Source organism: Aquila chrysaetos, chromosome 12 (assembly GCF_900496995.4).
Source record: "Aquila chrysaetos chrysaetos chromosome 12, bAquChr1.4, whole genome shotgun sequence".
NCBI classification, from domain to species: domain Eukaryota; kingdom Metazoa; phylum Chordata; class Aves; order Accipitriformes; family Accipitridae; genus Aquila; species Aquila chrysaetos.
In genome coordinates, this window is record NC_044015.1 from 18,914,778 (window position 1) to 18,941,771 (window position 26,994).

The following is a 26,994-nucleotide window of genomic DNA, read 5'->3' on the forward strand; positions in this document are numbered from 1 at the left end:
ACCCAATTACAGTTTAAAACTGTAATATGCCAGCATAGGTCTCAAGACCTGCCTGTAAAGAGCCTTTGATAAAAAGTAGTAACATAGGCACACTGCACAATGCAGTGTGATGCTGAAGAAGCTCACAGAAGTATATTATTTGAATTTTTGGAATGGAATATAATAGAATTTTTGGAAGGTGCTCTTCTGAGCATATTTTATATGCAAATTTTAACCTTAATAAAATAAAATCCCCAAAATAAAGAGTTGTGTATAGGTCTGAATATATCTTCAACTGAAACCCATTTTGGTCTGTGAACATGTAAGGGACACTTGGCAGAATTACTTAAGAAAACCAGTTGAGGGCTAGTTCTCATAAATATATTTCATTCCCCCCAAATCAACTTTAAGATGCTCAAAGGTTTAAAGTGTTTCTAAAGTAAAGCTGATCTGAGCAAAAATACTTCAGTGACATTGTACAAGCACGTGATGTGTGTTTCCTGCAGTGGCTAGTTGATACTAGCTGAGTAATTCAGTGCACTATATAATCCAGTTGTTACCAAAATATGTAAGTGACTTGAGGCAGGATTTACTGCTTGTGGCCTTGCAGGAGAGTAGTGCAAAAAATTGAATGTAAGTCACTGGTGGGGTGGGGAGTTTTCCACAATTTCCTATTCAGCCTTCACTGGGGTAAGCGGTTGTCCAAAACTCACAGTGCAGTTTAAAGTGTCAAGCAGAGATGCTGTTGATTTCACAGTGACTCAATAGTATATTATGTAGGTTTTTCTTCCCCCAGTGCTAGGTAAAAAGAGAATAATCTTCCTGAGTGGTATGAGGCATAGCAGTAGCTGTATGCCCTCTGACTGATGTACCTGAATATACCTTGGGAGTTGCTTCTGGGCTTGGGGAGGTGACTAGGAGGTGACATCACCCAGCACATCACAGAAGAGGTATAAAGTAAAACATGGCATTAGGGAAGGAAACAATGCCAGGCTTGTGGCAGCCACTGTCCAAACAGTTGGCTCTACTTGTTGTGTAAATATTATCGCTGTTGAAGTCCTGATAAGAGGTTGTAGTTTGCGTATGGTGTAATGATCCCATACAGTGTATTCTTGCCTTCAGAAGCTGTCTCTTCAAAAGCAGTGGAACAGGGACTGAGACCAAATTTCTTAAATTTTTTTTTTTTTTTTTCTTTTTCTTACCTGCAAGTTTGCTTTTAAATGCTTTCCTCATTTGGATAGCTAATGAATAGGAAACTTCGTAGCTGTTTGGAACAAATGGCCAGCCAGGAATAGCTGTGCATGTTTCTCTTGAGATCGCTTTCTTTTGCATTTAAGGTATTTACTTGGCTGTTGCAATTTCTTATGATTTTATCTTATCTCTTGGTCACCACCGGTTTATTTGAAAAGTACAATATATATACATCTGTTGAGATTTAAATACTTGTGTATATGGCATCTCCTCTTACAACTTATTCTGGTATACTAAATATTGTTGAGTGTCATAGTTCTGGGTTTATTTTGAGACTGAGTTTTAATGTGTTTTGATTTGGGGAGAGGGAGGACCTCCCTTAGAGTTTTTCAGCTAGCTAAAAAGAAAGGTTAGACAGTACCCTATGTAGTAGTTGGACACAGTCAGTCTGTGTCATCTGTGGGAAATGATCTGGGTGCTGCAAACAAGCTTCATTATGAGTCTTGAAGTAGTAGCTCAGTGAAGTTAATGAAAGTTCTTAAACCACCTGATTAGAAATGTCATCATACCATTTTCAGAGTGGTGAGATGTATGTTTTTGTATGTGCTAATCTGGAGGTGGGATGTAGACGGGATATAAGACTTTTTTTCTCAGTTGCATATTTTGTGGCAAAAAATGTTTATTTAAAGCATGTTTGTACCTTAATGAGAAAACAAACAGGTTTTTCCTGGCCAAATTAGTACAAGGTTGCTTTAAATTAGGATAAATATTTTTTACTTATATTAATATTGTTATTAACACACTTTAGCATGTGGTTTGTGATTGAAAAACTGGATTCTAGACCATGCATCTGATTTCAGATAAATAAAAATCCCAATATTGTCTCACTTTCTACAGACATTTTCCTTATAAAATGAAACAAAATGGAATATGAACTCATTTTTTTCAGAACATAGGAAAGAAAGTAATTTTCCTCTATCTAGCAAGCATTAGATAATATCATCCAAAACTTGGTGAAAGAGCTCAAACACTAGGAACTTAAGCATAATATGCACTTTGATTTTGAACTTTTATAGAGTAATTCATATTTACATTTTGTTTTTTTGATGGACATTTACCACCCACAGGTGGCTGGCATAAATTTGGAATCTGTAGGAGCTGCAACCAGCCTGCTTTTAAATCTTGCCTTGTATGTGTTATTAATTAGATTAACCATTGGTTCAGCAGCACTAAGGAAGCTGATGCTGGATGCGGAGTTAAATGGGAGTGCATGAGAACATTTCTTTTCAAATTGTAGAGTTCTTAGATAGCTCCTTACCTCTGTTTCCCTCGTGGAAGCAAGTAGTCCACCTGTGCCTTGAACAGTCTCCTAAACACTAGCAAAAGGTGCTACTTACAAACTTCACGTTAACAAAGCAATAATCATACCAGGAAGCAGCACGTCTCCCTCATGATACGAGTTCAGAAGTATGGGACATGTATGGGATAAAATGTTTTCATGCTTTTCTGTTCATGGCTTTGCTGGGATTTCTTAAAATTAGTTGTTTTTGAAGTAATATAGACAATATTTTATCGGTCCGGATGAAAGTGAAAAGGAAGAGAGTTGAGGGATGAGATAGAGAAAGGTGGTGAAGTGGGAAGAGCGGAGACAGCAGACTGCTCTGACCGCTTGCCACAGGCTCTGGGCTGCAGAGCTGCTGGTTTCCTTCCTCCATGCTTGGCTTTTGGTGCTGGCCTATGTTCTCCCTTGCTCTAGCCTTACACCTAAAGGACATAAGCTGTATAACCATTTCTACTTAATTATGCTCTCATCACATAATGTTCAAACTCATTTTCCCTGGTTAGTTACTGTTTGCTCTTCATCACTGCCTTGTCTCCTTTGCTGCCTTCATCCTTTGCCTCTCTCATCACTTCACTTTGCAGTCTGGTGTATGTCCTCCTCCCTGCAGTGCTTCTTGGGCCTTTTCCATTTCTGCATTTCAGATTTGTTTCTGCAGTTTTGTCTCTTGGTTTTTACCAGGAGACCAGTCCTGTTACTCCTGTGCTTACTTAAATACGACTTCAAATTTTTCTGCTGACCAGATTAAGTACTCGCTACTTACAAGAGGAGAACTATAGGTCTATTGGAAATCCTGCAATTCAGCTTCTTTTCCTCTTATGCATTTCTTACAACTTGAGTATGAGGGTCTCTTTCTTCATTTTGGTCATGTAAAGAAGAAATTTTCAAGTGTGGTTTTGTTTGCTTCCTCTTGCATCTGATTCAGACCATATTTTTATATGTTGAATAGCATAGTGAGACCAGTCTTCAGTGTTGGCTGGCACCAGCAAACCTCTGGAAAGAAAAAAGAATTCTTAGCACTGATGTTCTGGTAAAGTTTTATTTCCTCTGTCTAAACTGAAAAAAACCCCAAAACTCTTGAAATGAAGCTGCAAAGAAGGAACTTACAATTTTGACACACACAAATTGTTCAATATAATTATTTTAAAATTTTAAAATTTGCAAGCCATAAAATAAGTTTTCATTTATTTGGAATTACTCAAAAGGATGTTTTAAATCTGACCTGTAGATTTTTGTTAGAACCATGTTTCCCTCTCTTAATTTTAAAAAAAAAGTTGACATTAAAAAATAGTCAGTTTGCTATGCAGTAGAGGGTTGTTGAGGAGAGATCATTCATGTACTGGGGTCTATAAAAAATATTGATCAATGCATGCATATATGAACTGTGATGTCTCAAGAGGTCAGAAATTTGGACTTATACCAGGTTTACTTTTCCTGAGTTTCTTAGAGTTCATTTATCAAATTCCAAGATGCAGTAACTGATCGTCATTTAAAGCTGAATTAGAGAACATTGAATCTAACATTAGCTTTCTATTTCTAATCAAATCAGTACTCACAAATATGACTGTGAAAACTACTATTGGTGTTTGAATACAGAAAACAAGGCTTGTGTCATAGAAAATAAGGCAATAAAAAGTACCTGAGTGATGGCACTTTTTAGAAGCCTGGATTATGAACTCTGGAAGCTGATCAAGATCTTTCCAGAGAAAATGCTACATAGAAATAGCAAGAGAGTCTCCTGCCAGTGCACAGCTCTGGGCTGAACAGAGAGCGCAGTGCAAGGCATGGAAGTGTAGTGAGCTCTATGGTATGTTTGTGTTTTTATGGTGCATTTCTGCTTGTGTGTATGTGTTCGCAGAAGCAGAGACTCCATATAGTGCTGGCTGTCTGAGTTGTCTGAGGCATGTAAAGGAAAAAAGGGTGGGGGAAAAAAGAATTGGAGACATTGTTAATGATGTACCAACTTTTGTGAGTATAAAACTGTGAGGTCAAGTCAGGCTGTGAGGCTGTTGCAGTGACTCGAATTACTTACATTCTCCCTTTGCGTGGAGAAGGCTACAGCTTGACTGTTGAGACCCTCAAGTTATGATGGAAAGAAGACCCTGGCTTTTTTTCACTCATGCTGCTGGTGTGAGTGCGTTCTGCTGCGGCAGCTCCTGCTAGCAAGGGCTGCCGTTCTCTGTGCCGCTCTTACTGCTGTTTTGTCCACTAGCAAGTGTCTGGAAGGCAGGAGGCATACAGGAGGAGATCTCATAAAGTTTATGTGTGTTACTGTTCAGGGCTAGTATGATTTCAAATCTCTGCCTAGTTCAGGGGAGACAAATAGAGTGCTTAAGATAATGGTATTTATTTGTTTGTGTAGAAGCTAATTTGGATGCTGATGCATTGGTTTGTTTAATTTGGGCACCTGTGCCTAATAACATAGACACAATTTGATGCTAAAAGACAGGTCTTCACCTCCTACCGGTGAAGTAGATGAGTATGTGGAAGTAAGCCAACTGGGAATGTAGTCTGGATGTTCCTGGTTATAGCTAAGAGAAAAGATGTGCTTTATTTAGGAGAGTGAATAAGTTAGTGAGCATAAGCTTTTTTTCTCCTTAGACGTATTTTTCTGGGAGGCACAAGAGATCCTTTATTGCATTACTCTGTTGAGAAAGAAAATCCAAAATGTTAAGTTATTTTCCAAGTGGTTTCCCAGAAATGGGAGGTGAAGATGAATGTGGGTGCTGGTTTAGAGGCAGCTGTTTTTTACAGGCATTTGAGAGAAAGTATTGCTTTTGCCAAGTAAAAATAACATCAGCTTGTGTAGAAGTTGAGCTGCATTCTATGCTAAGTCATCCCATTATTTTAAAAACTTTTTCAGTCCCCTAATATAATGAAAAATGTACTCATTAATAGATAGTAGCTAGTAGATGAAGCTACTCAGCTAAACTTACTAATATTAGATACTGTTCTGCTATTTGTGTGCACGTTGAAAACAATTTGCTCAGACACAGTGAAATTGGTCATTCACGTAGGTATGCTGTCAAAGTAACTTGGGTTTCCTTGCACATTTGCAAGTGCAGAGCTCTGGGTATGCAGGGGAATTCAGCTATAAATTTGTTTCATAATGTTAGGTAAAAGGTTAAAAGCAAGGTCAGCATTCTCAAAGTATTGTGCCTTGGTAGCATTGTATCAAAGCTGCTCAGCTGGTAGAGAAGAATCCATCTGACAGAGTGCCTCAGACTTTATGATGGCTTTAAATTGATCCATGTTAGCTGACTTGGCAGGCTAAATTCTTAAGGGAAAAATCCCCTTGCTGTGAAGCTTCTTACAGCCAGAGGAGCCCTGAGCTAGCAAGGCAGTGAATCCTGTCAGAGGCCCTTTTTCCTTGCCTGCTCTGTTGGATGTTAGTTGTAGTAGGCTTCTGAAGATGGGGGTCACATGGTGCAAGTTCCCAGTGTCATAAATAGTGGGAAACGTAAGTACATCAGTAATCAAATATCCACTGAAAAATTAAACTTGTACTGTAGTAGCCTGGCCTATTTTACATATGTAACACTAAATTTTGACTGAGAACTAGACCTTCATCTTAACATAAAATAAATAGTTATCATTTGTTGTAATGCAGGTCTTAAAAGCTTTTCTCCATAGTCTAAAGTACAAGTGATACCAAAAAGTATTGTGTAAGAGTGGTTTTAATGGTCGTGTTATTCTTGAACAGCAATAATTAAAAATTTTCAGAAGTTACGTCTAACTTCAGAACAAATGCTGTACCTTGTACTGACCTGATCCACATACCTCAAAATCTAAGTTGTGTGTGTGTGCATGCTGTAGGTACGTCAGCTGCAGCAACAAACTAACGGTGTTAATATAGCTAACAAAGAAGATTCATACGTTGATATTTTTGTTCTATTTTTGTAGAAAACATGCAGCATCATTTTTGGAAACAAATTACCATTGAGGGAACCGTGACTTTCTTTGTTCTCATTTTGTATTTCATTTGCTTTTCAGGTTTGGTTTCAGTTTTCTTATCTTGTTTCCTAGTTTTTGAGATGACATTTTTGTCATCTCAAACCCCTTCAGAAGCTGACAACATTAGTTTCCTAGAATGAGATTTCTCCTCTTCCTCCATTGCCTCACCCTCTCTCCTTCAACTTCCTTTCTCACATCCTTCTCCTGTTGACATCTCTCATCTTTCCCAAAATTTTTCTTTCTCAAAACCCTCCAACTTCACTGCTGCCTGGAGATTACATTTCACACATCTGCTTTAGTTAAGCATTGCTTTATTTCACTGTTTTTGGATGCTGTCTCATCCCTGCAGCTACTTTTTTTGGTATGAGTGCAGCAAGGGAATTTCCGTGATGTTGGAAATATCTGTGAGCAGTAAAATTAGTGCTTGCCAAGTAAAAAGGGGGATATATTGAGGGATACAATTTTAAGAAACATTACTGTTAGCGTGGGATAAAACTACAAGCACTAATGCTTAACAGCTTCTCTGAAATTTTGGCTTTGAGGCTGTTTCAGTCACTTTGTTTAGCATTCTTCAACTTGCGTAGATTTTAACTCATCTCTGTTTTAGATTTGAGGTTTGATCTAAAAAATGGAGAAGGTAGAGGTGTAACTCAGGTTAGGTTGCTGCTGGACATGGCCTACAACTTCAAAACATTTGCTCCCACCCTGTGCTTATAGTGAAGCTTGTAAATTTCGTTGCTGACCTGAAAAAAGTTTTAGATATTTGAAATTCTTTTTTTTTCCTCAGGGCAGCTGACCCATGAAAACTTAACTGTCTTTACCAGAAACACTGCCTTTCAATGAGACCACAATACCTGGCAAAGTACTAGGAGAATATTGGTATCATGTAAGGTTTATCTTTCATATTGTATGTTAGATAAAACCGGAGCGCTTATACAAGGTTGGTTGGTTGCAATATATTAAAACCAGAGTGCTTATACAAGGTTGGTTGGTTGCAATATATTTTTTTCCCAGTTTTATCTCCCCAAAATGACTTTGTGTGTTGACTGCAAAAGATGTGGGAGCCTGTTGTTTGTAAAGCATGGCCTTTTCTTGTTGCTTATTCTTGTCTAGGACAGAGAATAGTTTCCAGTGTTACTCATGGCATGTTACCTAGCTGCATGTGCTTGCCTACACTTGATCCTTGTTTTCGTTCACTGTTAGGCCTCTGCTGAGATGGACTGTAGTGGGACTAAATTAGTCTGGATATTGTGTTTGGTTTGGACACGCTGTGTTGGGCTGAAATGCCTAACTCTGTGCGAAGAGTTTCATTGAACTCTTATGTGCTACTGGTGTTTTTATCATTAATAATTAGGACTGAAGTCAGCCTTAGATGAAGCTTTATATCCTCTTACCAATCTGGCATGTGTTAGGTCCTGTGCCCTTTCACAAATACTTGTAAACACAATTCCACACAAAATATTTGGAAATGCCTATAAACCCTATAGAGTAAATGTGAGGTATAGTCTTATGTACTCTAAGAAGCAGTATTAACAGAAGTTACTGCCTCTCCTTTGCTCTCCTCCCTTTGTCATGCCAGCGTACCTGTTAGTGTGGTTGAACTGGGAAATAAGCAGAGGAGCTTATCTGTCCTTTAAAATAACATTTTAAGAAATGAGTTCCTCCCTCTTTGTGTATCAATTCTCACATGTAATTTATGACACGACCGTGCTGAATCGAAAGGCAGAAACAAGTGGATGAAGAGCACAAGGCAGAGGACAGAAATTTCTGAAGTCAATAGTGCTGGTGAAATCCCAAGAGACATCTTAATATTAAATTTAACTAAATGGCTAGTGATAGGTATCTGTGGTTTGCTCTTATTTATCACAGTATCTACATCTAAAATATATGGTATGATCCCTATCATATACTTGAACTCTAAATCTTCTTTTAAATCTCTAGACCAGTGAAAACTGAAGAACGAGTACCTATCCAAGGAATGTTTCATATGAGTCACTTAACATTGTTAGATATATTATAAAGAAATTTGATTTCTCTCTGCAGTTTATATCTGGTGCTGCAGTTCTTTGATTAGTATCAGACACGTTGGCTGCTGTGCATCTTCAGATATTGATACAACAGAATAAAGCATTCTTCAAAATAGTACTTATAGCTTTTTTCTTTTTTTTCGGTAAGGGAAATAGAGTGCCTGAAACCCCACAGTTGTATTAGAGCATCCATGAATACGCTCCTCCCTACCCCCCCCCCCCCCCCCCCCCCCAAATGGCAGGAAGAGTTAAAGCAAATATTGTTTTCCTTAACTAGAGATGGCATCATGTCATAGAGTGTAGAGTGCTTAAGAAGTACCTCTATTTTATATTTGGTGGGTGGGATGGACTGGGGATGTAGAGTTGTTACGAGATCTGGTTCTGACTCTGTTTTTTAATAATATGGACATAACACCTAATATGATGTTATGCCTGGCACAGAGGTTAGGAGTTTTTTATCTTCTGCAGTTATTCTTGTGTTCAAATACTTTTGTACATTGTTTTACAATGTTAATAGGTGGCTGGCTTTGCAAGAAGTATTGACCTAAATAGATGTGTGTGTTAGATAAACATGAAAATTCAAAAAAGAAGTAATTTTAAGTGAACTACCCTTAAGTGTCTTGTTTGTCTTTTCTGTCTTCAAACTGATGTTTTAGATGGTAAGCTCTCTGAGGTCTGGCTGTCTTTATTTTGTCATAGGCAGCATAAGGACAGCATCAGTCAGTGCAAAGGAGGATATGATGTCAGACACTGACTAGCACAGAAGTTGTATTTTGTAGGTTATCACTGTTAAGTACTAATATATAACAAACATTAAAAAAAAAAAAAGAGAGGAATCCCGCTTTCCCTTGGTTGTGCAGTTCTGCAGTGGCATTTTGGAAGTGCAGTACTCTTTCTGAGGGGAAAGATATATACATAGATAATACAACCTGCAAGCTGCTGCATGTTGGAGGGAACAAAGCAAGAGAATAATTAAGCAGTAGCAAATAAAATTAGCAAGTGAGTTTCTCTCATTCATTTTGTAATTTTCAGTATCAGGATCCAGCTCAAGGAGAATTAGTTACAAACATAATGAGAACATAAATCTCACTTGGTATTTTCTTTCACTATAGTAAGTGTAGTTATATTTTTTTATGTAACTGAACAGATGATTAGGGAGAACACCAAATCACTGCTCTTATCAGGCTTCTATAATAGAAGTTGATAGTATTGCCATTCCCATTGCAGCATGTCTTCTCAAGTATAATTTTTTTATCCTGTATCAATGATGATGATTTTTAAAATAAGAGTGGAAGACAGTTAAAGTGAGTTATGCCACGCTGTGTATCTTTTTGTAGCGTTGAAGGCAAGTGCGATGCTTTTCCAGTGGACTGATACAATCTCTTGTCTCTTCTGGTACAGAAGAGAGATCTCTAGAGCGTAAGGCTTAAAAGATAGCCCTGGGGTTTTGTAAGCCACTGTGAGTGAGTTGGAGGGTAATTGCATCAAAGAGAACAGCTCACTTCCCTTTGCACTGCTTACTGTAGCGGGAAATTTTTTCTTCTTGCAGAGAATAAGGGGACATACAGTGTGTGTTTACCCCTAATAAATATCCTTATCTTCAGTGATTGTGTACTGGAGTAAATTCAGTTCATGGTTCAAGTGTGAATTGGTACCATTCAGCAAAGCCATGCTCCAGTTGAACTTACGAAGTCAATGGTTAAAGTAAATTCAGAAAAGGGAGAAGTGTGGCAGTGACTGGTTCGCTCAAGACAGGAAGAGAAAGATCTTCCTTTCCTTTTAGCAGAGGAGAGGAAGGAAAGCTCCATTGCGCAGTCTTCTCCGAAAATGGATGCTTACATTTAGGAAAAAATTAAGATTATATTAAAATGTGCTGTTTAAAATGCAGGAAAAAGCTGTTTTTCCCTTGATTGTTTAGTGTTATGACCCATATAAAACATGGTAAAAAATTGTGGTATCATCAATAAGAGTGTTTACAAAGCATTGAAAGTGAGCACTTGATCAAAGCTGAATACTGTTTGAAGATGCTGTTTGTAAGTACAGGTTAGCCTCATAAAGTTTACTATGAAGGGAACTGGAATGATTTAATAGCAGCTAGGTTTTGCAGTACTGTCCTAGCCATATGCTTTTTCTATTCCTTTGCCCTCCATGCAAAACCTGAATAAATGCACCAGAAAGGACAAAATCCTATTTCATTCTTCATCTTCTAACAAGGATACTATGCTTGAAGGCAGTCTGCGTTCATGCTATTAGCTGCAGTGTTCAAGTGCTCTGTTTATATCCCAGCAGTGAAGTAAGGCTGTCATTCTTTAAGCAACATCTTAAAAACAACAATCAACCAACCAACCAAAAAAAACCCAACAAAAGCCATACCCAAACCTAAATATCCTGAAGGCCTGGTGAGGTCTGGAAGGTATTCATAGAACCAAAACCACAAGCTGCAGACAGGAAGCGGCTGCTAAAACTCCCTCCCCCTCCCCGTGCTTGCTTTGGTGACTCTCTCAGCCTTTTGGACGAAATGAACCAAGAGATTAATGGGACTGTGCAGCTTGTGCAATTTGGACTTTTTCAGTTCCTTTTAAGAGCAGAACTGTCTAGGGAACCTTTCATGGACTTGCAACTGTAACCTCCTCACTGGCCTAAAGTTTGAAAAAAACGGGATTTTAAGCACAACTTTTGTTTAATGTGTATATATCTGTGTCCATCTGGATATCGATTATTAAAGACTTGATCGTTATAGTCCTAATAATACGGCATTGAGTTTTACAAATTCCTGGTGAGCATTCAGTTTTGCCCCCTGCCCTGTAATGTTTAGGAGTCGTGTGTGCAGTCCTGTGTAGTTATGTCTGCCAGTCCCACTGTTGCAGTTTAGGAGTTTGCATGATCAGAGATATCACTCGCTATAAAAGGGCTAAAATGTTAAAAATGTTCAGTGTGTGAAAGGGGTGGAGGAGGGGTTTGGTTAGTGAGGGGTCGAACCTGCCCTTTGCTATTGTTGGAAACTACATTTATGCTTTTATTTTAACTACTGTCCTAGAGAAAAAAGCTATAGATAGTTTACATCTGTAATATAAACATATGACATCAAGTGTTGCTTGGTATGATTTAGAGATGTGAAAAGAAAACAACAGAACTCTTCAGTTTTAGATATTTCTAACAATGTCAGATGCTTTATTTTTACTAAAAGGGGAAAATATGCCCACGCTTAACCTGTCCTCTTGGACATCAGGTCATTTGTCCTCTTATATCTTCCAGAGTGTTTTTTTAAAATTATGTTCTTCTGTCGCTCTGGCTTTGCTTGCTTTCCTGGTGGCAAACTGCCCTCCTCCCTGCCTCACCTCTCCTTTTTACAAGGCTTTGGAGAAAACGTTGCGCCTTTTATAGTTGTTGATTCCCCAGGGCTTTTGAAGTCCCAGGAGTTTGCATCTCTGTAGTTAGCTTATCTACAAACAGAAAGAGGCAACACCCAGGAGGTTTTTTGTCTTGGCTATTTTATTTTTTTTTTTTAGTCTGGAGAAAGACTTCCTGCCCCTTTATCCGTGAAGACACTGTGGAGACGCTGGAGAAAATGGACAGAAGATGAGACTTCCCCAGGGCAATGCATGTATGGTATGGAGGTTTGCATGCCCGGAGCCAGCCAGGCTTCCCCCAGCAGCACAGCAGCACCTCTGCGGTCTGCTCTCACAGCTGCGAGCTGGGGCTCGGCATTCAGAGGAAACGCACACGACTGCCAAAACCAGCTTTTACAGCAGTCGCGTCACCCTTGCTGCCTCTGCATAAAAGCATTTGGCACCTGGTTTCAAACTGTTTTTCACAGTTGCTGGCAGGCTCCTGTCAGTCACAAAAACACTGGCTCGGGGTTGTGAATTTCTCTGCCATGGTTCCCTGGGACAGTTGGGCTATTTTCCTTACTGCTACTATGCCAGCGTTAAGCCTTGGTGGGAAAGAAGGATGGAGTAGTCCTCGGGTGTATTTCCTGAGGATGTAGATCAGTGGAAATGGAAGAATAGACGTGGACAACGAGAGATGCCAGAATCGGCGTAGCCATCGGTGATGTCAGGGAGGAAAAGGGCAGCATCCCGCAGCTAGTGATTACCCCTGTGGAAAGTAGATCTATGACTTTCGTTTGGATTGCAGCTATCAGTGCTCTACACCTAAAGCTTGGATTTCATTATTTGAATAAGATGAAAATCAGTATTCAGCTATATGTGAAGCTTTGTGTAAAAACCAGGCTATTACATTTCTACCTGCTGGAGGTCTGCAGACTGTCCTGTTCCTAAGGAAAGTTGGTGTGGGTGCCAATTTAGGCTGGAAATTGTCTTTCACATGTCTGTGTCTGTATGACCTCGACACTTCAGTGTATGCCATAGCAGTATTTGGTAGAGGCGTATTTGCATAGCTGGTATTTGAAATTCGCTGTTTGTTTCTAAGTGCCTGTTAGAGGTGCCACTACATGAAATGAAGGGTTTGCTTTTAGGCCATCTCTTTTTTTTCCTTTTTTTTTTTTTTTCCCCCTTTCTTTCGTTTCTCTTTAATGAGTTTTCATTCATTCTGCCTTTTTTTGGAAAAACCCTTATTCTTTTTCCTTCCCTAGAGGCTTGTGGTTTGATTAAAACTAATCTGAACCAACACAGAGTACCAACACAATACCAGAACAAGGCAGAAGGAGTGAAAATATTCAGTTTGACTTTTGAACACCTTTTACTTGGAATAATATGCTTATTAGATCAGCAGCTGTGCAATCACCCTGGAGTTGTCTGGCAACATGTTCTTTTTCACATCTGTCAGCCAAGTTAAATGCAGATATAAACGTAACAGTTCCTAGAGGTCTTTTGGTTCAAAAGTTAATGATGGATTACTGTAAAATATTAAGATAGGTTTTCTCCCCTCCCCCTCATCTGTGCCAAATGAAGTATCGATCCAGGGTTGTCCGGGGCCTGGTAAACTGCAGAGTAGCAAATAATAAACCTTCTGTCTTAATAGAAGTCATTTGAGTATATGGTTATGTATAACAATTTCATCTTGTCTCTGAGTGACGGAGATGCAAAATGGTGACTTCTCTTTTTCTCTTTTCTCCCCCTCTCTCCCCGATCTGATGTATGAGTGAAATCAGCTTAATGAAAACTCACTCAGCATGTCGGCATGAGTAGCAGTTTTGGCTTTGAAGTATGCTGGATATGAGGCACTTGGAATTGGCTTTGTAAGAGCCTTACTTACCCTAGTGATGCAGACTGTACATGTCTCTGTTTTCTTTAGGAACATTGGATTTCTATTTGCATTAGCTTTTTTTGTTTTTCATAATCTGCTCTGAGCTCTGGGCAGTGTATGTATATATCCAGATAATTAATATGTGCACGTATGTATCTCAACACTCCCTACCTTTCAGTACTCCTAATCTGAGTCTCTAAAAGGTTCTAGGGTGAATTTCTCCTACTAAATTAAACCCTTTGATATTTGCCATATCAAAACTGATATGCTCTTCTTTCAATCAAAGTTTTCAGGTTATGAAGTGAGGAAAAACCACAGAAAATGTAATGTAGCCTTGATAAGTAGTCTGAAGTATGTGCAACCATTTTATGTTCATGGTTGTCTAGCTGATAAATTTTACTTGGAAACCAGTTGGAAGCTCATGTAAAATGGAGTGTAGTATTTCTCTTGTATAACATACCCTGTATTAAATGAGCAAATGCCTTCTTTGCTCTTGGAAATTTGAGTGTCCTCAAGACAGGCTTTTGAAGGAGTCTATTCTTGAAACAACAATGGTTAATTATACTGATACTGCATGCAAAAGTGAAGGACGCTAAGATTTTGTCAAGCATGGACAGAAGAACATCCTCCTTTCTGAATGACAAAATGCAGGTATGCTTGCTTCTCTGAGAAAGCAAATGGCAGCTCTGTAGTTTCTTTTGAGATGGTGGTAACTAAACCAGTCTTATGCAGCCATCAGGCTCTCTTCATGCATAGACCTTAGCATCAGAGTAGTTACAACTACATGTAAAGCAGGTATTATTTTTATGTACTATTTACAGGGCTCTACTTTGGTTAGCTGCCTTTCAGTTATATAAAACAGAACTATTTCAGTGTCAGTTGATAAGGGGGCATGTTAGACCTGTAATTAGAGATCTAAAGTTTTCTTGAATATAAGAGTGCTCGAGATCACTCTTCCAACCCAGAGACTGCAATGGAGACAGACAATAGCTAAGGAGCTTATCAACTCTCTGAAGGATTAATTTTCCTTTATAATTGAAGATATACCCCCCCCCCCCCCCCCCCAATTTGATGAAGTAAAGTAAGACCCGTTTGGGAAGAAACCCATGTGCATGTATCAAAAAGTAGCATGTCAAAAAGCACCTTAGCATTGGAAATAAATTCACTTCAAGGGAGGGAGAAAAGCTAAGTTTTCAACAAAATGCAACACTCAAATACTAAGCTAGATGCCCAGATTTTGAAAAAAGACTTGATAGGCAATATGGTTGTGAATTCTTGGTGACTTTTACTGTGTCTTAGAAAAACATATCCTGATTTAAGTGCATACATGGAAACGGCTGCTTTGAAGATCTAACCCACAAGTGAGTCTTTCTAGGTTTTATTGGCATAAACTATGAAACCATTGCCATCAACATTTGTTGATCACTTCATGTTTTCAGTTTAGGTAAACATCAGAAATATAAACATGGGCCTGGTCCTGACAGCAGCTGTCAACAGCAAGGAAATGTTGCCTGTTTGGGGAGACAAGGAGTTGCAAAATTATTTACTTCTGTTTCTTCTAAAAGTGGAAAAGTACTTTTAAAATGTACTTTGTCTGCTCTTGAACTGCATGATTGTAAGTTCTTTTTTAAGAAACGAGATTAAAAAGCGACCTCCACCAAAATACTTAATAAGGCACGTTTTAAACTCAGACACACCACTGCTGTGGAAAGAAGTAAAATAGTCCCTCTAGTGTACTGCTGCTGTAAGTATGCATAGGAATATCTGATGTGATTTACTGAAGAGTATGGCTGCAGGAAATTAAAAAATAATGTTTTGGCAAGGGACATGAAAGTGCTTACATAAACTGGAGAGTCTGACCTAAGACAGCAAGTCAAGTGAAATAATAAATGCCAAGCCAAAAAAAATCTGCTGTTAGAGTAATTCATGAAGTAAAAAGTTAATGTGTAGTGTGAGACCGTTGCTCTTGCCAGCTGTGCCCAAAACACGAATGAGGAGCAGAGCCACTTGCCGGGGCACGGGTTGAGGTGCGCTTCCTCTTGCAGGGCCGTAGATTTGAATTTCATGTCATATTTTGCATAAAAGGGTTATATACTGAAAAACAAACTTGGATGTTCACATCGTCTTGAAGCGAGCGTGGCTTTGATGTGACTTCTAAAGAAAGACTTGCTTAACCTCTGTCTGATGGCATTAGTCAGTGCAAAGGAGCTATAGAGAGGTGGGTGCAGGTGGGACTTCCTTTTATGCCTGAAAGTCTGTTGCTAACACCTCCCAATTTCAGGTTTGCTGCAGGAGAGTCATAGAGTTACTGAGTTTTCTAGTGTGAAGGGATGTAGTTGTTGCAGGATGTTTTGGAATATAAATGTTTCTTTTTTCATGTGTCATAGCTAGCCAGAACATAAATATGAATCTTTACTCCGTATCTAGTTTTTACTGCCCGTTCCTTGTAATAGCATGTGTGCAAAGGCCCTGCAGTCCTTTGTACATTTGTTTGTTGCAGAGCAGAGCCAGCCATGGAAGCCCTGTTGTTGTGGACTTTGTACAAGCAAGGAGTGCTACTTTTGCTTTTAAGCTAAGATCCAGTTTAGCCTCATTCGAAAGTACAGGAGCATCTGTCTGAGTCCTTGCTGTGGAAGAGAACTGGGCAATCATTTAGGGTTAAATGGGTAGAACGGATTAAAGCTCCGCTGAAAGGAAGAGAGCAAGGCAAAAAAAGCACATGAAAAGCATTAAATTGAACGTTATGGACTTTCACATGTATGATACACTGTAATTTTGGAGTTCAGAACTGCACTATATTATAGCTTTCCATGTCAACTGTATAGGGCTTCAAACTAGCACTGTTCTGAAAAACTCCCGAGTCTGTTGGTTTGTTGAAAATCGGACATTTTGCTGGGTTTAGTTAGATTGTTTTGATGAATGTCTATTGAAACTCTGATTGTTTTTCTGACAACTCAGCCCATACGTAACTGTGACCTTCCCCATGGACCTAGAAATTCGGGAACTCTTAAAGAGTTCCTGCAGTGGCTCAGAACCAAAGAACTGAAATTTCATGTGGAAGGAGAATCTTTCCTTGCCCCACTTCATGTTGGAGCAAATACATTTACATGTATGTGATGTTGAAATAGTGTGTTGACCAGAAGTGGTAGTTTCACTTACGATTACTTGTGTATGTATTCTTGACAGTTTGTCAGAATTCTTCAAGGAAACCACAACAGCAAGAAGACCCCTCAGTAGAAACGATTCTGTTTCTCGACAGTGCTGTTTTAAGCTGTGCTTTGATAGGAGCAGTTAATGGGCAAGCGTTACCTTTTATTTTGTAGAATTTATGTCTGTTTTCAGTTAGGTATTTTGATCTTAAATACACACTGGGGTGGTTAATGATCTTAAGTTCTTAATTGTTTTGTTTTGAAATAGAAAAATAGCAATCTCTGCCCATTACCATTCCCCTTTGCGATGCCAGTGTGGCCACGCTTTATCACGTACTTCTGGAGAACGCAGTGTGTCTCTGATGAGGTACTGACTGCTGTTGTGATGATTACCGTTTTCTTCTTGGTGGATTATCCGGTGTTCAGTTTTTGATGGAAATCTGCCCATTGGCTTCCTAGCATGTTAGCTTGCTTTTCCTGCGATGCTAGACCTTCTCTGTTCCAAGAGCAGTGAAAATTATTAGTAGTCTTCTGTTGTCTCTAGTCACATAGTTCCTTTCTCTCCTTTTCTGTGTGTACATGTCCTCATAAACACTTTTCTGGCTTCCTCAGTGTGTGTGGTGTGGTGGTGGTGTGTTTGTTTTTCTCTTCTATCTCCCCCCCCCCCCCCCCCCCCCTTTTCCCCTCCCCTTCCCTCTCCCTTTCCCTTTCTTTTCCTTCCCTTAAATGAAGGTTTGACACCAGTTTGTGAAAAAGTTTTTCTATTCCTCATGATTTTTAAGTCTTGCTTTTTTTGTTTGTGTTCATATTGATAGCTGTAAAATGTAATTTGGTGGTACATCTTGAGAATAACATTTGCTAGTTAGCTTCCTAAAATTCATAATTTTTTTTGTACAGATCTTTTTCGTGTTATCTTGAAGCAACCCTAATTAGCTGTGAAGAATGAGCTGTGCTTCTACTGGGTTTGATTATGCTAGATAAGTGAGAATCCCTCTAAGGAAGAGGGTTTGCGTGGGTGGAATAGTTTGCAAAAGATTTTCTGTGTGCTGGGAAATAACAAGTTGAAACAAGAAACGGATATTTAGTGCACCAGACTTGCCCCCCTCTTGTCATTGGAAGTATGGAAATTCAGACAGGGTGTCATTTTGGCTCTTTTTCTCTCTCTAGCAAATAAGGCTTGCCAATCTGATAGTGCTAAAAAGAGAAAATATTTGTGACAGAGAGGACATGCTAGGCAGAGTACAAGTTGGTCTTGTATTATTACAGCTGACAGCAAAATAATTCTGTGTGTGCGACCATATGGACATGTATTCTACCCTCCCTAATATTCTTCCTCTCTTATTGTATAACCTTGAGCGCTTACAGGAGGTATTTTCTTAGAATAAGATCTTTCAGACTGCTGTCATTTTTTAAAAATAAATAAAGTTTATGGCTCAAATGTGTAGCTTCTTTAATTGTTTGGCTAATAAAACATTACCTTTCCTTTGCAAGCCAGTCCTGAGAAGGTGGCTTTTTGCTGATTTGGCATTTGGCTCCCTCTTCTGGCTAGTGTTTGGAAAAGCTCAAATTAATACTTCGGATTTTCTTCTGGAGCTACAATTAAAAAAAAAAAAAATCTTCAGAGCAGTCTGTAAGATAAAATTTGGTTACAGTTTCATCCAGGTCCAACTGTAAATTGAATGTATATTTGTGACATATGTGACCTGGTTTCAAATCCACTTAAATTGGCTTTTACTTGTGCTAAAACTTGTAAATAACAAATTTGCCTTTTCCTCTCTTTGTACTTCCATCACATCCCTCAGTACAAAAGCACTGAAGACCAGCTCATGGGAAATCTGTGGAAGTTCAGTGCCCTCAGTATTTGCCACAGCCAGATTCTGTGTCTGTTTATATCTTTTGGTGTGAAATGGTGTTGCTGATAATTAAACAATGGAGAACAGACTGTTTTATTACTTCTGTTCTACAACTAATCATGGTTTCTGTTTCCTTCTTCTCCAGGTGATAGAAACACTTTCAAAACTTTCTCGCACTCCTATTGCATTAGGCACAGGAATAAGGTATGTTTTTGCCCCAGTGAATGGTGGGAATAATGCCTCTTGCATGATGCTCCTTGGCAAAGTTGTTAGAGGCAGTGTAGACAGTGTCCCCCAATAAGAACTTCTCTGGTTGTAAACCATATTGCCCAGTGGACAGCTAACCAAGGCTCTGGACCTCTGAGGAGCTCCAAAGGGTTTCTTCTGCCTCTGGTACGCTTACTGAAGTGCCTGAACTACATTCACTTCTCATGCTGAAACACAAGGTGAACAAACGAGCAGTTAGTATTACAGAACTTGTGTGATAATTGTGATACATGGATTGTAAGTCAGGCTGATGCAGTGCTGATCTTTGTAAAGAAAAATGGATTTTCTCTTCTTTCTCCCTTCTAAAAAGCAGCAACACTGCCAAGTTTGTGAGATTCTAATTTTCAGAAAGAAACCAGAAAACCCCAACCAAACCTAACCTCATGAACTATAATTGTGGGCTGTGAGAGAAGGTGAAAGACTTCATGCTTTGGTGTTCTCCATCTTTTTGAATGGTTTGATTCAGCAGTCTAATAATATATGAATGGATGATGTTTTTAAAACATAGACAAAATTCCTAGCCAGTCCCATAATCATGTCCTGGGCTAAAAAAACCAGTTAATATTCTCAGTTGAACAACTGACAATGATGTATATTAGTGATTTATAACAACCCCATCCAGTAGGTTTTTTTTATTATATTAAGTATCAATTCATATATAGAAGTCTAAATACACGTATACTGTTTATCAGAGAAAGAGGGGAACATACAAACACATTAACATACAGTAATCTGTGTGAAAATTTTAGAAACCAAACAAAAACCCACTATGTGACTAGACTAGTGCTGTCTGTACTTCATGCTATTTTTCTTTCTATAGGCCCTTCCCTACAGAAGAAAGCGTTGATGATGAAGATGTCTACAAAGGTCTTCCTGATTTAATAGAGTATGTTTTAAATCTTTAGTTAAATGAAAGATTTTGGTTTCAGTTGCATGCTATTATTTATATGATGTTATAGAACACGTGGTTTTAATGAGAATGGGGTATTTATTTGATTTAAAAAGATTTTGTTAGCTGTTATGCTGGTCAGGAAGAATTAATTATGAGAGCTTATCTGAATGATTGCAATACATTTATATATGTAAGGAAGCATGTGTCATAGAGGGTGCTGGTAGCAAAGTAAATCACAAATGTGTTTTTAAATTATCTGTCTGTACTATGAGAAAGCTTTCATAGAATTACAATATCAGTTGTAAGGGACCCAAGGAAATTGTCTTGAACTTGCAAAGGAAATGCATGTTTGTATCATAATTCAAGTGGGTCGTTTCCCTAAAGTCAATGAAATTCTTTGTATGGGTGCATTTACCTCTCTGGGTATGTGTTTGCAGGATTAGTAATTGTTGCCAATTTTCACATTGGCTTTGAGGTGCAAATAAGGTAGCCATGAACGTACTGTATAGTGTTGAGCGGTAGACTGCAGCTTTATTTTGCAGACTGGTGAGGTAAATACATCTGGGCATAAAAATTGTTAGGAAGAACTACTCTTGTATCCTACGGCTAGGGTCTCTCAAGATCCATTAGGAATCATGTTGGACAAGAGCTTGGATCAGAGTTCACTGTCCCAAAGCTCACCAGCACTCACCTCACTAGTGCTCATCTGGCTCTATATTGGCTCTGGCCACATTGTATGTCACTTGCTGTGATGTGGTGAAGTAGCTGCTGTTCACACTGCAGATTTGTTTCTTTACTGCCTATAAAGAAGGGAAACCCCGCCATGGATGGCATTATTCAATTTATCACGTTCCCTACAAAGCTCATCCTTGTCTCATGCAGCTGATTGGCTGTCTCATAGATAGCTGCTTTTCACTCTGTGTAGCTGAACATGCAGAAGGTAGAAGTTGCAGACTCCTCTGACACTCAAGTGGGCTAGAGGTGATGTCCTCATCACTTAGTGGTGGCATTAGCACTGTTTGAAAATAATATTTATATCAGTTTTTAAATAGGTATATGAATTCAGTACTCGGAGACAGTTTTCATTTAAAAAAAAGTTAACAAATCATACCAAAGAAATTGTGATTTGTAACTTTTTTTTTTGCCTCAAATTACAAATATTATTCACTGAAATTTGATACTTACATCCTGTCTCAATTGTGGAGGAAGCAATTCAAGAAGTACTCTCTCCATAAGAAACAAAAGTGCCAGTGAATGATGCAAATAGCCCACATTTTTTAGATTCTCTTAATTACTAAGTGTATTTGACTAAAATTAACTTAAATGTCCCTGAGTTTAAATGGCGTCTAAAGAATTTAGAATGAATTCAAGGCTTTTTGTCAGAAAGAGCTGTAGTAGTTAAATTTTTCTATCCTTACTCTGCCTTTTTGCCAGCTTTTGTTCCCTGGAGCATAGGTGGTAAAAGGGAGTGTGTCAGCTGCATCTGACACAGCTGCTAGTGTTCAATGTGAAATGCTAACACACCATCATCACTGGTGCAAGCTGAAATGTTAGACTACCCTGGAGCACCTGAGTTTTCTAGTGCTCCTGTGGCATGGTATCTGTTGGAAAAGGAAGGGATGTGAGCAATTTCTGTTTCCTGTTGAATCCCCCAAATAAATTTTTTTTTTAATCATTCCATCTATTGAAACTTCTAGTGCTTGCTAACTTTATCCTTCTGATCTCCTGATTTAAAAAAAACAAACAAACAAAACAAACCAACCCCCTCATATTTAATGAGAAATAAAAAAATTCACTTGGTTTCTGTATATAGTCCTGACTATAGACATAGTGACTTTGTCTGGCATTTCCAAGTAATTCATGTGGCAGCTGTGTTGGTAGCAATTCTCATTAATTTTGATTTCTTCAAAATCATTAGTCTCTGCCAGTAAAGCCTCTGATGTCCTTTTCTTGAGTACTTGATCTACTTACAGAACTGGTTGTCCTTCCTAGTTCTTGTGGACCGATCCTCAATTTGTTTTTTATTCTGAAGGATTTCAGTGCTGTCTTCTAACAGTAAAAATCTCAAAATTATCAGGACATCAGATGAAGTTTCTGTATTATTATGACTTGTGATGAGTTGACCCTGGCTGGACACCAGGTGCCTACCAAAGCTGCTCTATCACTCCCCTCCTCAGCTGGACAGGGGAGAGAAAATATAACAAAGGGCTCATGGGTCGAGATAAGGAGAGGGAGAGATCACTCAACCAATTACTGTCATGGGCAAAACAGACTCAACGAGGGGAAAGTTAACTTAATTTATTACCAATCAACCAGAGCAGGGTAATGAGAAATAAACCAAATCTCAAAACACCTTCCCTCCACCCCTCCCTTCTTCCCAGGCACAGCTTCACTCCCAGATTCTCTACCTATCCCCCCCCCACCCCCAGCGGCACAGGGGGACGGGGAATGGGGTTACGGTCAGTTCATCACACGTTGTCTCTGCCGCTTCATCATCTTCAGGGGAAGGACTCATCACACTCTTCCCCTGCTCCAGCGTGGGGTCCCTCCCATGGGAGAGAGTCCTCCACAAACTTCTCCAACGTGGGTCCTTCCCACGGGCTGCAGTTCTTCACGAACTGCTCTAGCGTGGGTCCCATCCAAGGTGTGCAGTCCTTCAGGAGCACACTGCTCCAGCGCGGGTCCCCTGCGGGGCCACAGGTCCTGCCAGGAGCCTGCTCCAGCGCGGGGTTCCCACGGGGTCACAGCCTCCTTTGGGCACCCACCTGCTATGGCATGGGGTCCTCCATGGGCTGCAGGTGGATATCTGTTCCACCGTGGACCTCCATGGGCTGCAGAGGGACAGCCTGCCTCACCATGGTCTTCCTCACAGGCTGCAGGGGAATCTCTGCTCCGGTGCCTGGAGCATCTCCTCCCCCTCCTTCTTCACTGACCTGGGGGTCTGCAGGGTTGTTTCTCTCACATGTTCTCACTCCTCTCTCCAGCTGCCATTTCTGTGTCCGCTGCAGCTTTTTTTCCCTTCTTAAATATGTTATCACAGAGACGCTACCGCTATTGCTGATGGGCTTGGCCTTGGCCAGCAGTGGGTTTGTCTTGGAGCCGGCTGGCATTGGCTCTGTTGGACACAGGGGAAGCTTCTAGCAGCTTCTCACAGAAGCCACCCCTGTAACCCCTCTGCTACCAAAACCTTGCCACAGAAACCCAATACATGACTGCGCTACTTTCAGTATCTTTTAGAGTTCTTTTGTAGACATACCCTAAGAAATGTGGGTGAAAGAGATATTATGGGCTTGATATGGTCCTAGTACGTAGTAGGCAAAACTCCAGCAGGACTGACTCTAATGAAGCTGAATTAGCTGAGGGTAGAGTTGAGCATTGACTTTATCCTGAGGTATTTCTGTAACTTGGGTAATAGGAGGACACTTCTTGTGTATATTTTATTTTGTTGAACTGTCTGATTTTTCAGTTTGAAAGGTTGCTTTTTTCTTTTTTGGGTAGCTGGAGGTTGCAATGAGTTGATCAAGATACTGGCTTATGGTATGGAGGTACAGACTCTCAGCTGCTGGCTCTGCAGTGTTTAGTGTATTTAACCCCAGATAATCCTTCCTTTAGGCAGGAAGGAGACCTGTACCAGTGTCTCGCATCTCAGTGTAGTGGGATGCCAGGCAGTAAGGAGAAGCAGTTCCTCTTCGCTGGATATGGTGGGAAAAGGGACAAAGAGAATAAAGCAGCTGGATGGTACCTCATGACAAAACTGTCCTGACAAGCTGCTTTCAGTGCCTAGTTTAGTTCCTGTGTGGTTCTAAATTCATGCAGTCTTCAGTGTTGTGTCGATTTTGTATAATCATATTTTAAATGCATTGAGGAAAGAAAATTAATGGACTTAATGAGTTATTTTCATTAGATAGTTCTATTAATTAATCTCTTTGTTTACTGTAGAAATCTGTTCCTATGAGGACTGGTCCCTTGCAGAGCTGATGGTAATTTGCCAGTGCTGCGCAGCTTTTTTTTTTTTTTTTTAATTGTCTTTTCCTTTCAGTGAAACTGGTGTTGATGAAGATGAGGAGTTGTATGATTGCGTCTATGGAGAAGATGAAGGTGGGGAGGTTTATGAAGACCTGATGAAAGATGAAGCAGCACAGCAACCTGTACGTTTTCCAATTCCTAGGTATTTTCGAACAATAGCAGTTATATTTTTGAAAGTTAAGATTTGTGAAATTATCTCTTTATAGCTAGTTTCACTGAAACTTCACTCATGCTCAGTTGCATCCAGAGTTGTCAAGTGCAGTGCATTAACTCCTATGTAAGATTTTGCAGGCTGTTTTAGCAAAGGGTTGAACCTTAACTACGGTAATTTTTTTGAAAGAAATATAATTTTAAAATGAAATACAATAATCACTTATTTTGTTAAGTTTGCCAGTTATGAATAGTAAGATTTACCAGCTATTTTAAGAGCTATTAAATTAACTGCTTGCTTCAAAGTGTTCTACTTCCAAAATTAAGTTATAATATTATGAAATGCTGTTGTTTCAGCCATAATTTGGACAACTAATCTAACGAGGACAACTGATAATTGTTTCATACCAATGAAATTCCTGCTTATTCAACCATGTAACTTCTGTTGATCATTAGGTTGGTCTTACTGAGAATGACTTAAGTAGCTTATTTACTTTTTTATATAAAGGTACCATGGTCAGTTTTCAAAACTGTCTTGAAAAAAAAATCTAAACTTAGGCAATAAAATTTATTTGCAAATTGGGAGAAACCCTAATGTACTTGTCTGCCCTTCCTCAGAGATGTGCTTTCTGATCTGGAAAATGTTAGTCTGTGGCCATGACAGGATATGTTTTTTAGGACAGTTGTTTTCTTCCTCTATATTGACATGAACATATGCTATGCTTCCTGTTGTCTTCAGTTGGAAAATTGCCTCTATTTTTCCGTATTGCTTTTTAGTAATATAGTTACATGAAGAAGTGAGAAATTCAAATAGCTAATGTGATTTGTGTTCTTTGCTTTTATGGTGATTCCCCAGAGTTACCACTATCTTGTCTTTGGGAGATCACTGCCTTGTTTTAATCTCTATTGTTTTGAGTATAACAATATTGTTTTCAAGCCTGTTTTTCTGTTAATACAAAATCCTGCAGGTAGTGCATTTATATCAAAGATGAGATAAGCAGAAAGTTATGTTAGTTTTTCACATTTTACTTAATTTTGTTTACCTCCTAAAGTTTAGGTTATTCAATGAAAGCCAAATTAAAAATTGAGTTGAAAACACTGTTTTATATCTAATGAAGTCACAGTCACTTGCAGGCAGGATGTTTTAGAAAAGTGTTTGAATCATAGGAAACCTTTATTGTGATCTTGTTTTTGCGTTTTTATTTTAAACTGAAACTCAAAATGCGTTGAGTTTTGGGTTTCACATAATGAGCGTGGGTGCCTTTTTTTTTTTCCTTCAACTGTAACAGTGGTAATCTCTGGCATTTGGTAGTGTGTAAATTTTCTCTGATTCTTTTTTTCCTGATGCAAATGTCACTTGCATATGTGTCTCTAGCAAATGATTAATATAGCAATCGGAACTCTCACATTCTAATTTTAGTTGCTTCTTAGTCTAGATAATTTAGATTGAACAGACTTGTATTTGTTTCTTATGGAAAGTAAAGGAAAAGTGAAAACATGGTACAGCAAAATATTTTTTTCTACAACATGTCATGAATGGAGACATTACAATTGTTTTGCTGTGACAGCTTTCTTGAATGTGGTAATTATTTCTGGTTTGTGATTATTTCCTCTCAGGTTTACAAATACACTGCATGATAACGTGACGATTTTGTGCAGTTCCTTCATTTGAATCCTGCGTGAGAATTCCTTGCATATGAAAATGCTAGCGCAGGACAATCTTCAAGTAGATTTTTAAAAGAACCCAATACTTTTCAGAGTCTCCAATAGCAGTCAAAATGCTTTGCATCTCCCTCATCCTGGATTTATCATCATTATCTGGCAAAGTAAACTGTTCCGCTAAATTTTCTCTAGCAATAGCTGACCTTCAAAGGCAATTTTTCTCACTTGTACTGGTATTTGCACATTATTTCTTATTTCCTCTCTCGTTTTGTTTATTGCACTCAAATTCTTGAAGTTTGTGGTACAGATAGAAAACCAATATGTCAATTTCTGCCAAAAGTGCCTGTGTGAATGATCTGTTTGGGTTGGGTGAGCACAAAACTGAAGTCAATGGTTTTAAGCGGAATCCCAGGATTTTGTTTGCATTTCTTACATGAGAGTTTGTGAACAACAAACCCCCACATTTTGCAAATGGATATAAACTCCTATTGGTACAACAACTTCTGTATTGGTGCAAGTACTGCAAGCAATTTGAACAGTATTGAGCTCAGTAAGTTAAAGGTGAAAAATAACTAAAAGCCTGAATAATGTCAAATTCTAATACTTTATTGAGATTAAATCTGGTTAACTGTGACAGTGCCTGCTTCGCCCTGCCAAAGAATTTGGGAATAAATGATAAATTTTTGAGATGAGGCTGATCATCAGATGATGCTCATTAAGTACATCTCTACTGGTAATGACAGACTGTATTTTTGCAAAATGGTTACTTCTGTCTGCAGCTGATAAGGATGGTAATATAATGTTTGTTGTGGGAAAATTAAAAACTGCAGCAGCTGGGTTTTAAAGAGTAATTTCTGAGATAATGCAGCATCTGGTAGATGTGAGAAGCCATGTTCCAGTTGCAGGAGCTGCTTGTAGAGTCACATGGAGACAGAGAGAAGGGTAAAGGAGGTAAGTCAAAACAGCAAACAGAAGTGCGAACAGTGATGAAGTACAAAGTTACTTACATGATTTAGCCCCATTAAGTTTAATGGAATTATTAACTGCTGAGTATTTTAACTAAGATTTCTCAGTCTGGATGTAAATTAAATGTGACCTTGTATTTCAGCTTCCGAAGTACATGCAGAGAGTTCAGCGTTTTATGTCTAAACATTAACTTTTCATAATGCTCCTTTGATGCTGAATTTTAGTAAAACTCTTAAAGTTATCAGCTAATTGAACATTAAAATATTCTTGGTTAATGCTATCATCTTTGGAGGCTGCAGTACTCAGAAAATTTCAGGAAGCAGTTATCCTA

The 26,994-nt window shown here is 38.9% G+C and overlaps 1 protein-coding gene across 4 annotated transcripts in view; it reads left to right on the forward strand.

Moving 5' to 3' along the window:
• The window catches only part of VAV3 (vav guanine nucleotide exchange factor 3), a 184,368-nt gene that overhangs the window by 44,782 nt on the left and 112,592 nt on the right, over positions 1 to 26,994 (forward strand). For all 4 annotated transcript variants that reach the window (XM_030032568.2, XM_030032571.2, XM_030032570.2 and 1 more), the window contains exons 3-5: positions 18,846 to 18,904; positions 19,788 to 19,853; positions 23,899 to 24,007. In XM_030032568.2, coding sequence (XP_029888428.1) covers positions 18,846 to 18,904; positions 19,788 to 19,853; positions 23,899 to 24,007 — 234 coding nt within the window. The remainder of the gene's footprint in view (positions 1 to 18,845; positions 18,905 to 19,787; positions 19,854 to 23,898; positions 24,008 to 26,994) is intronic.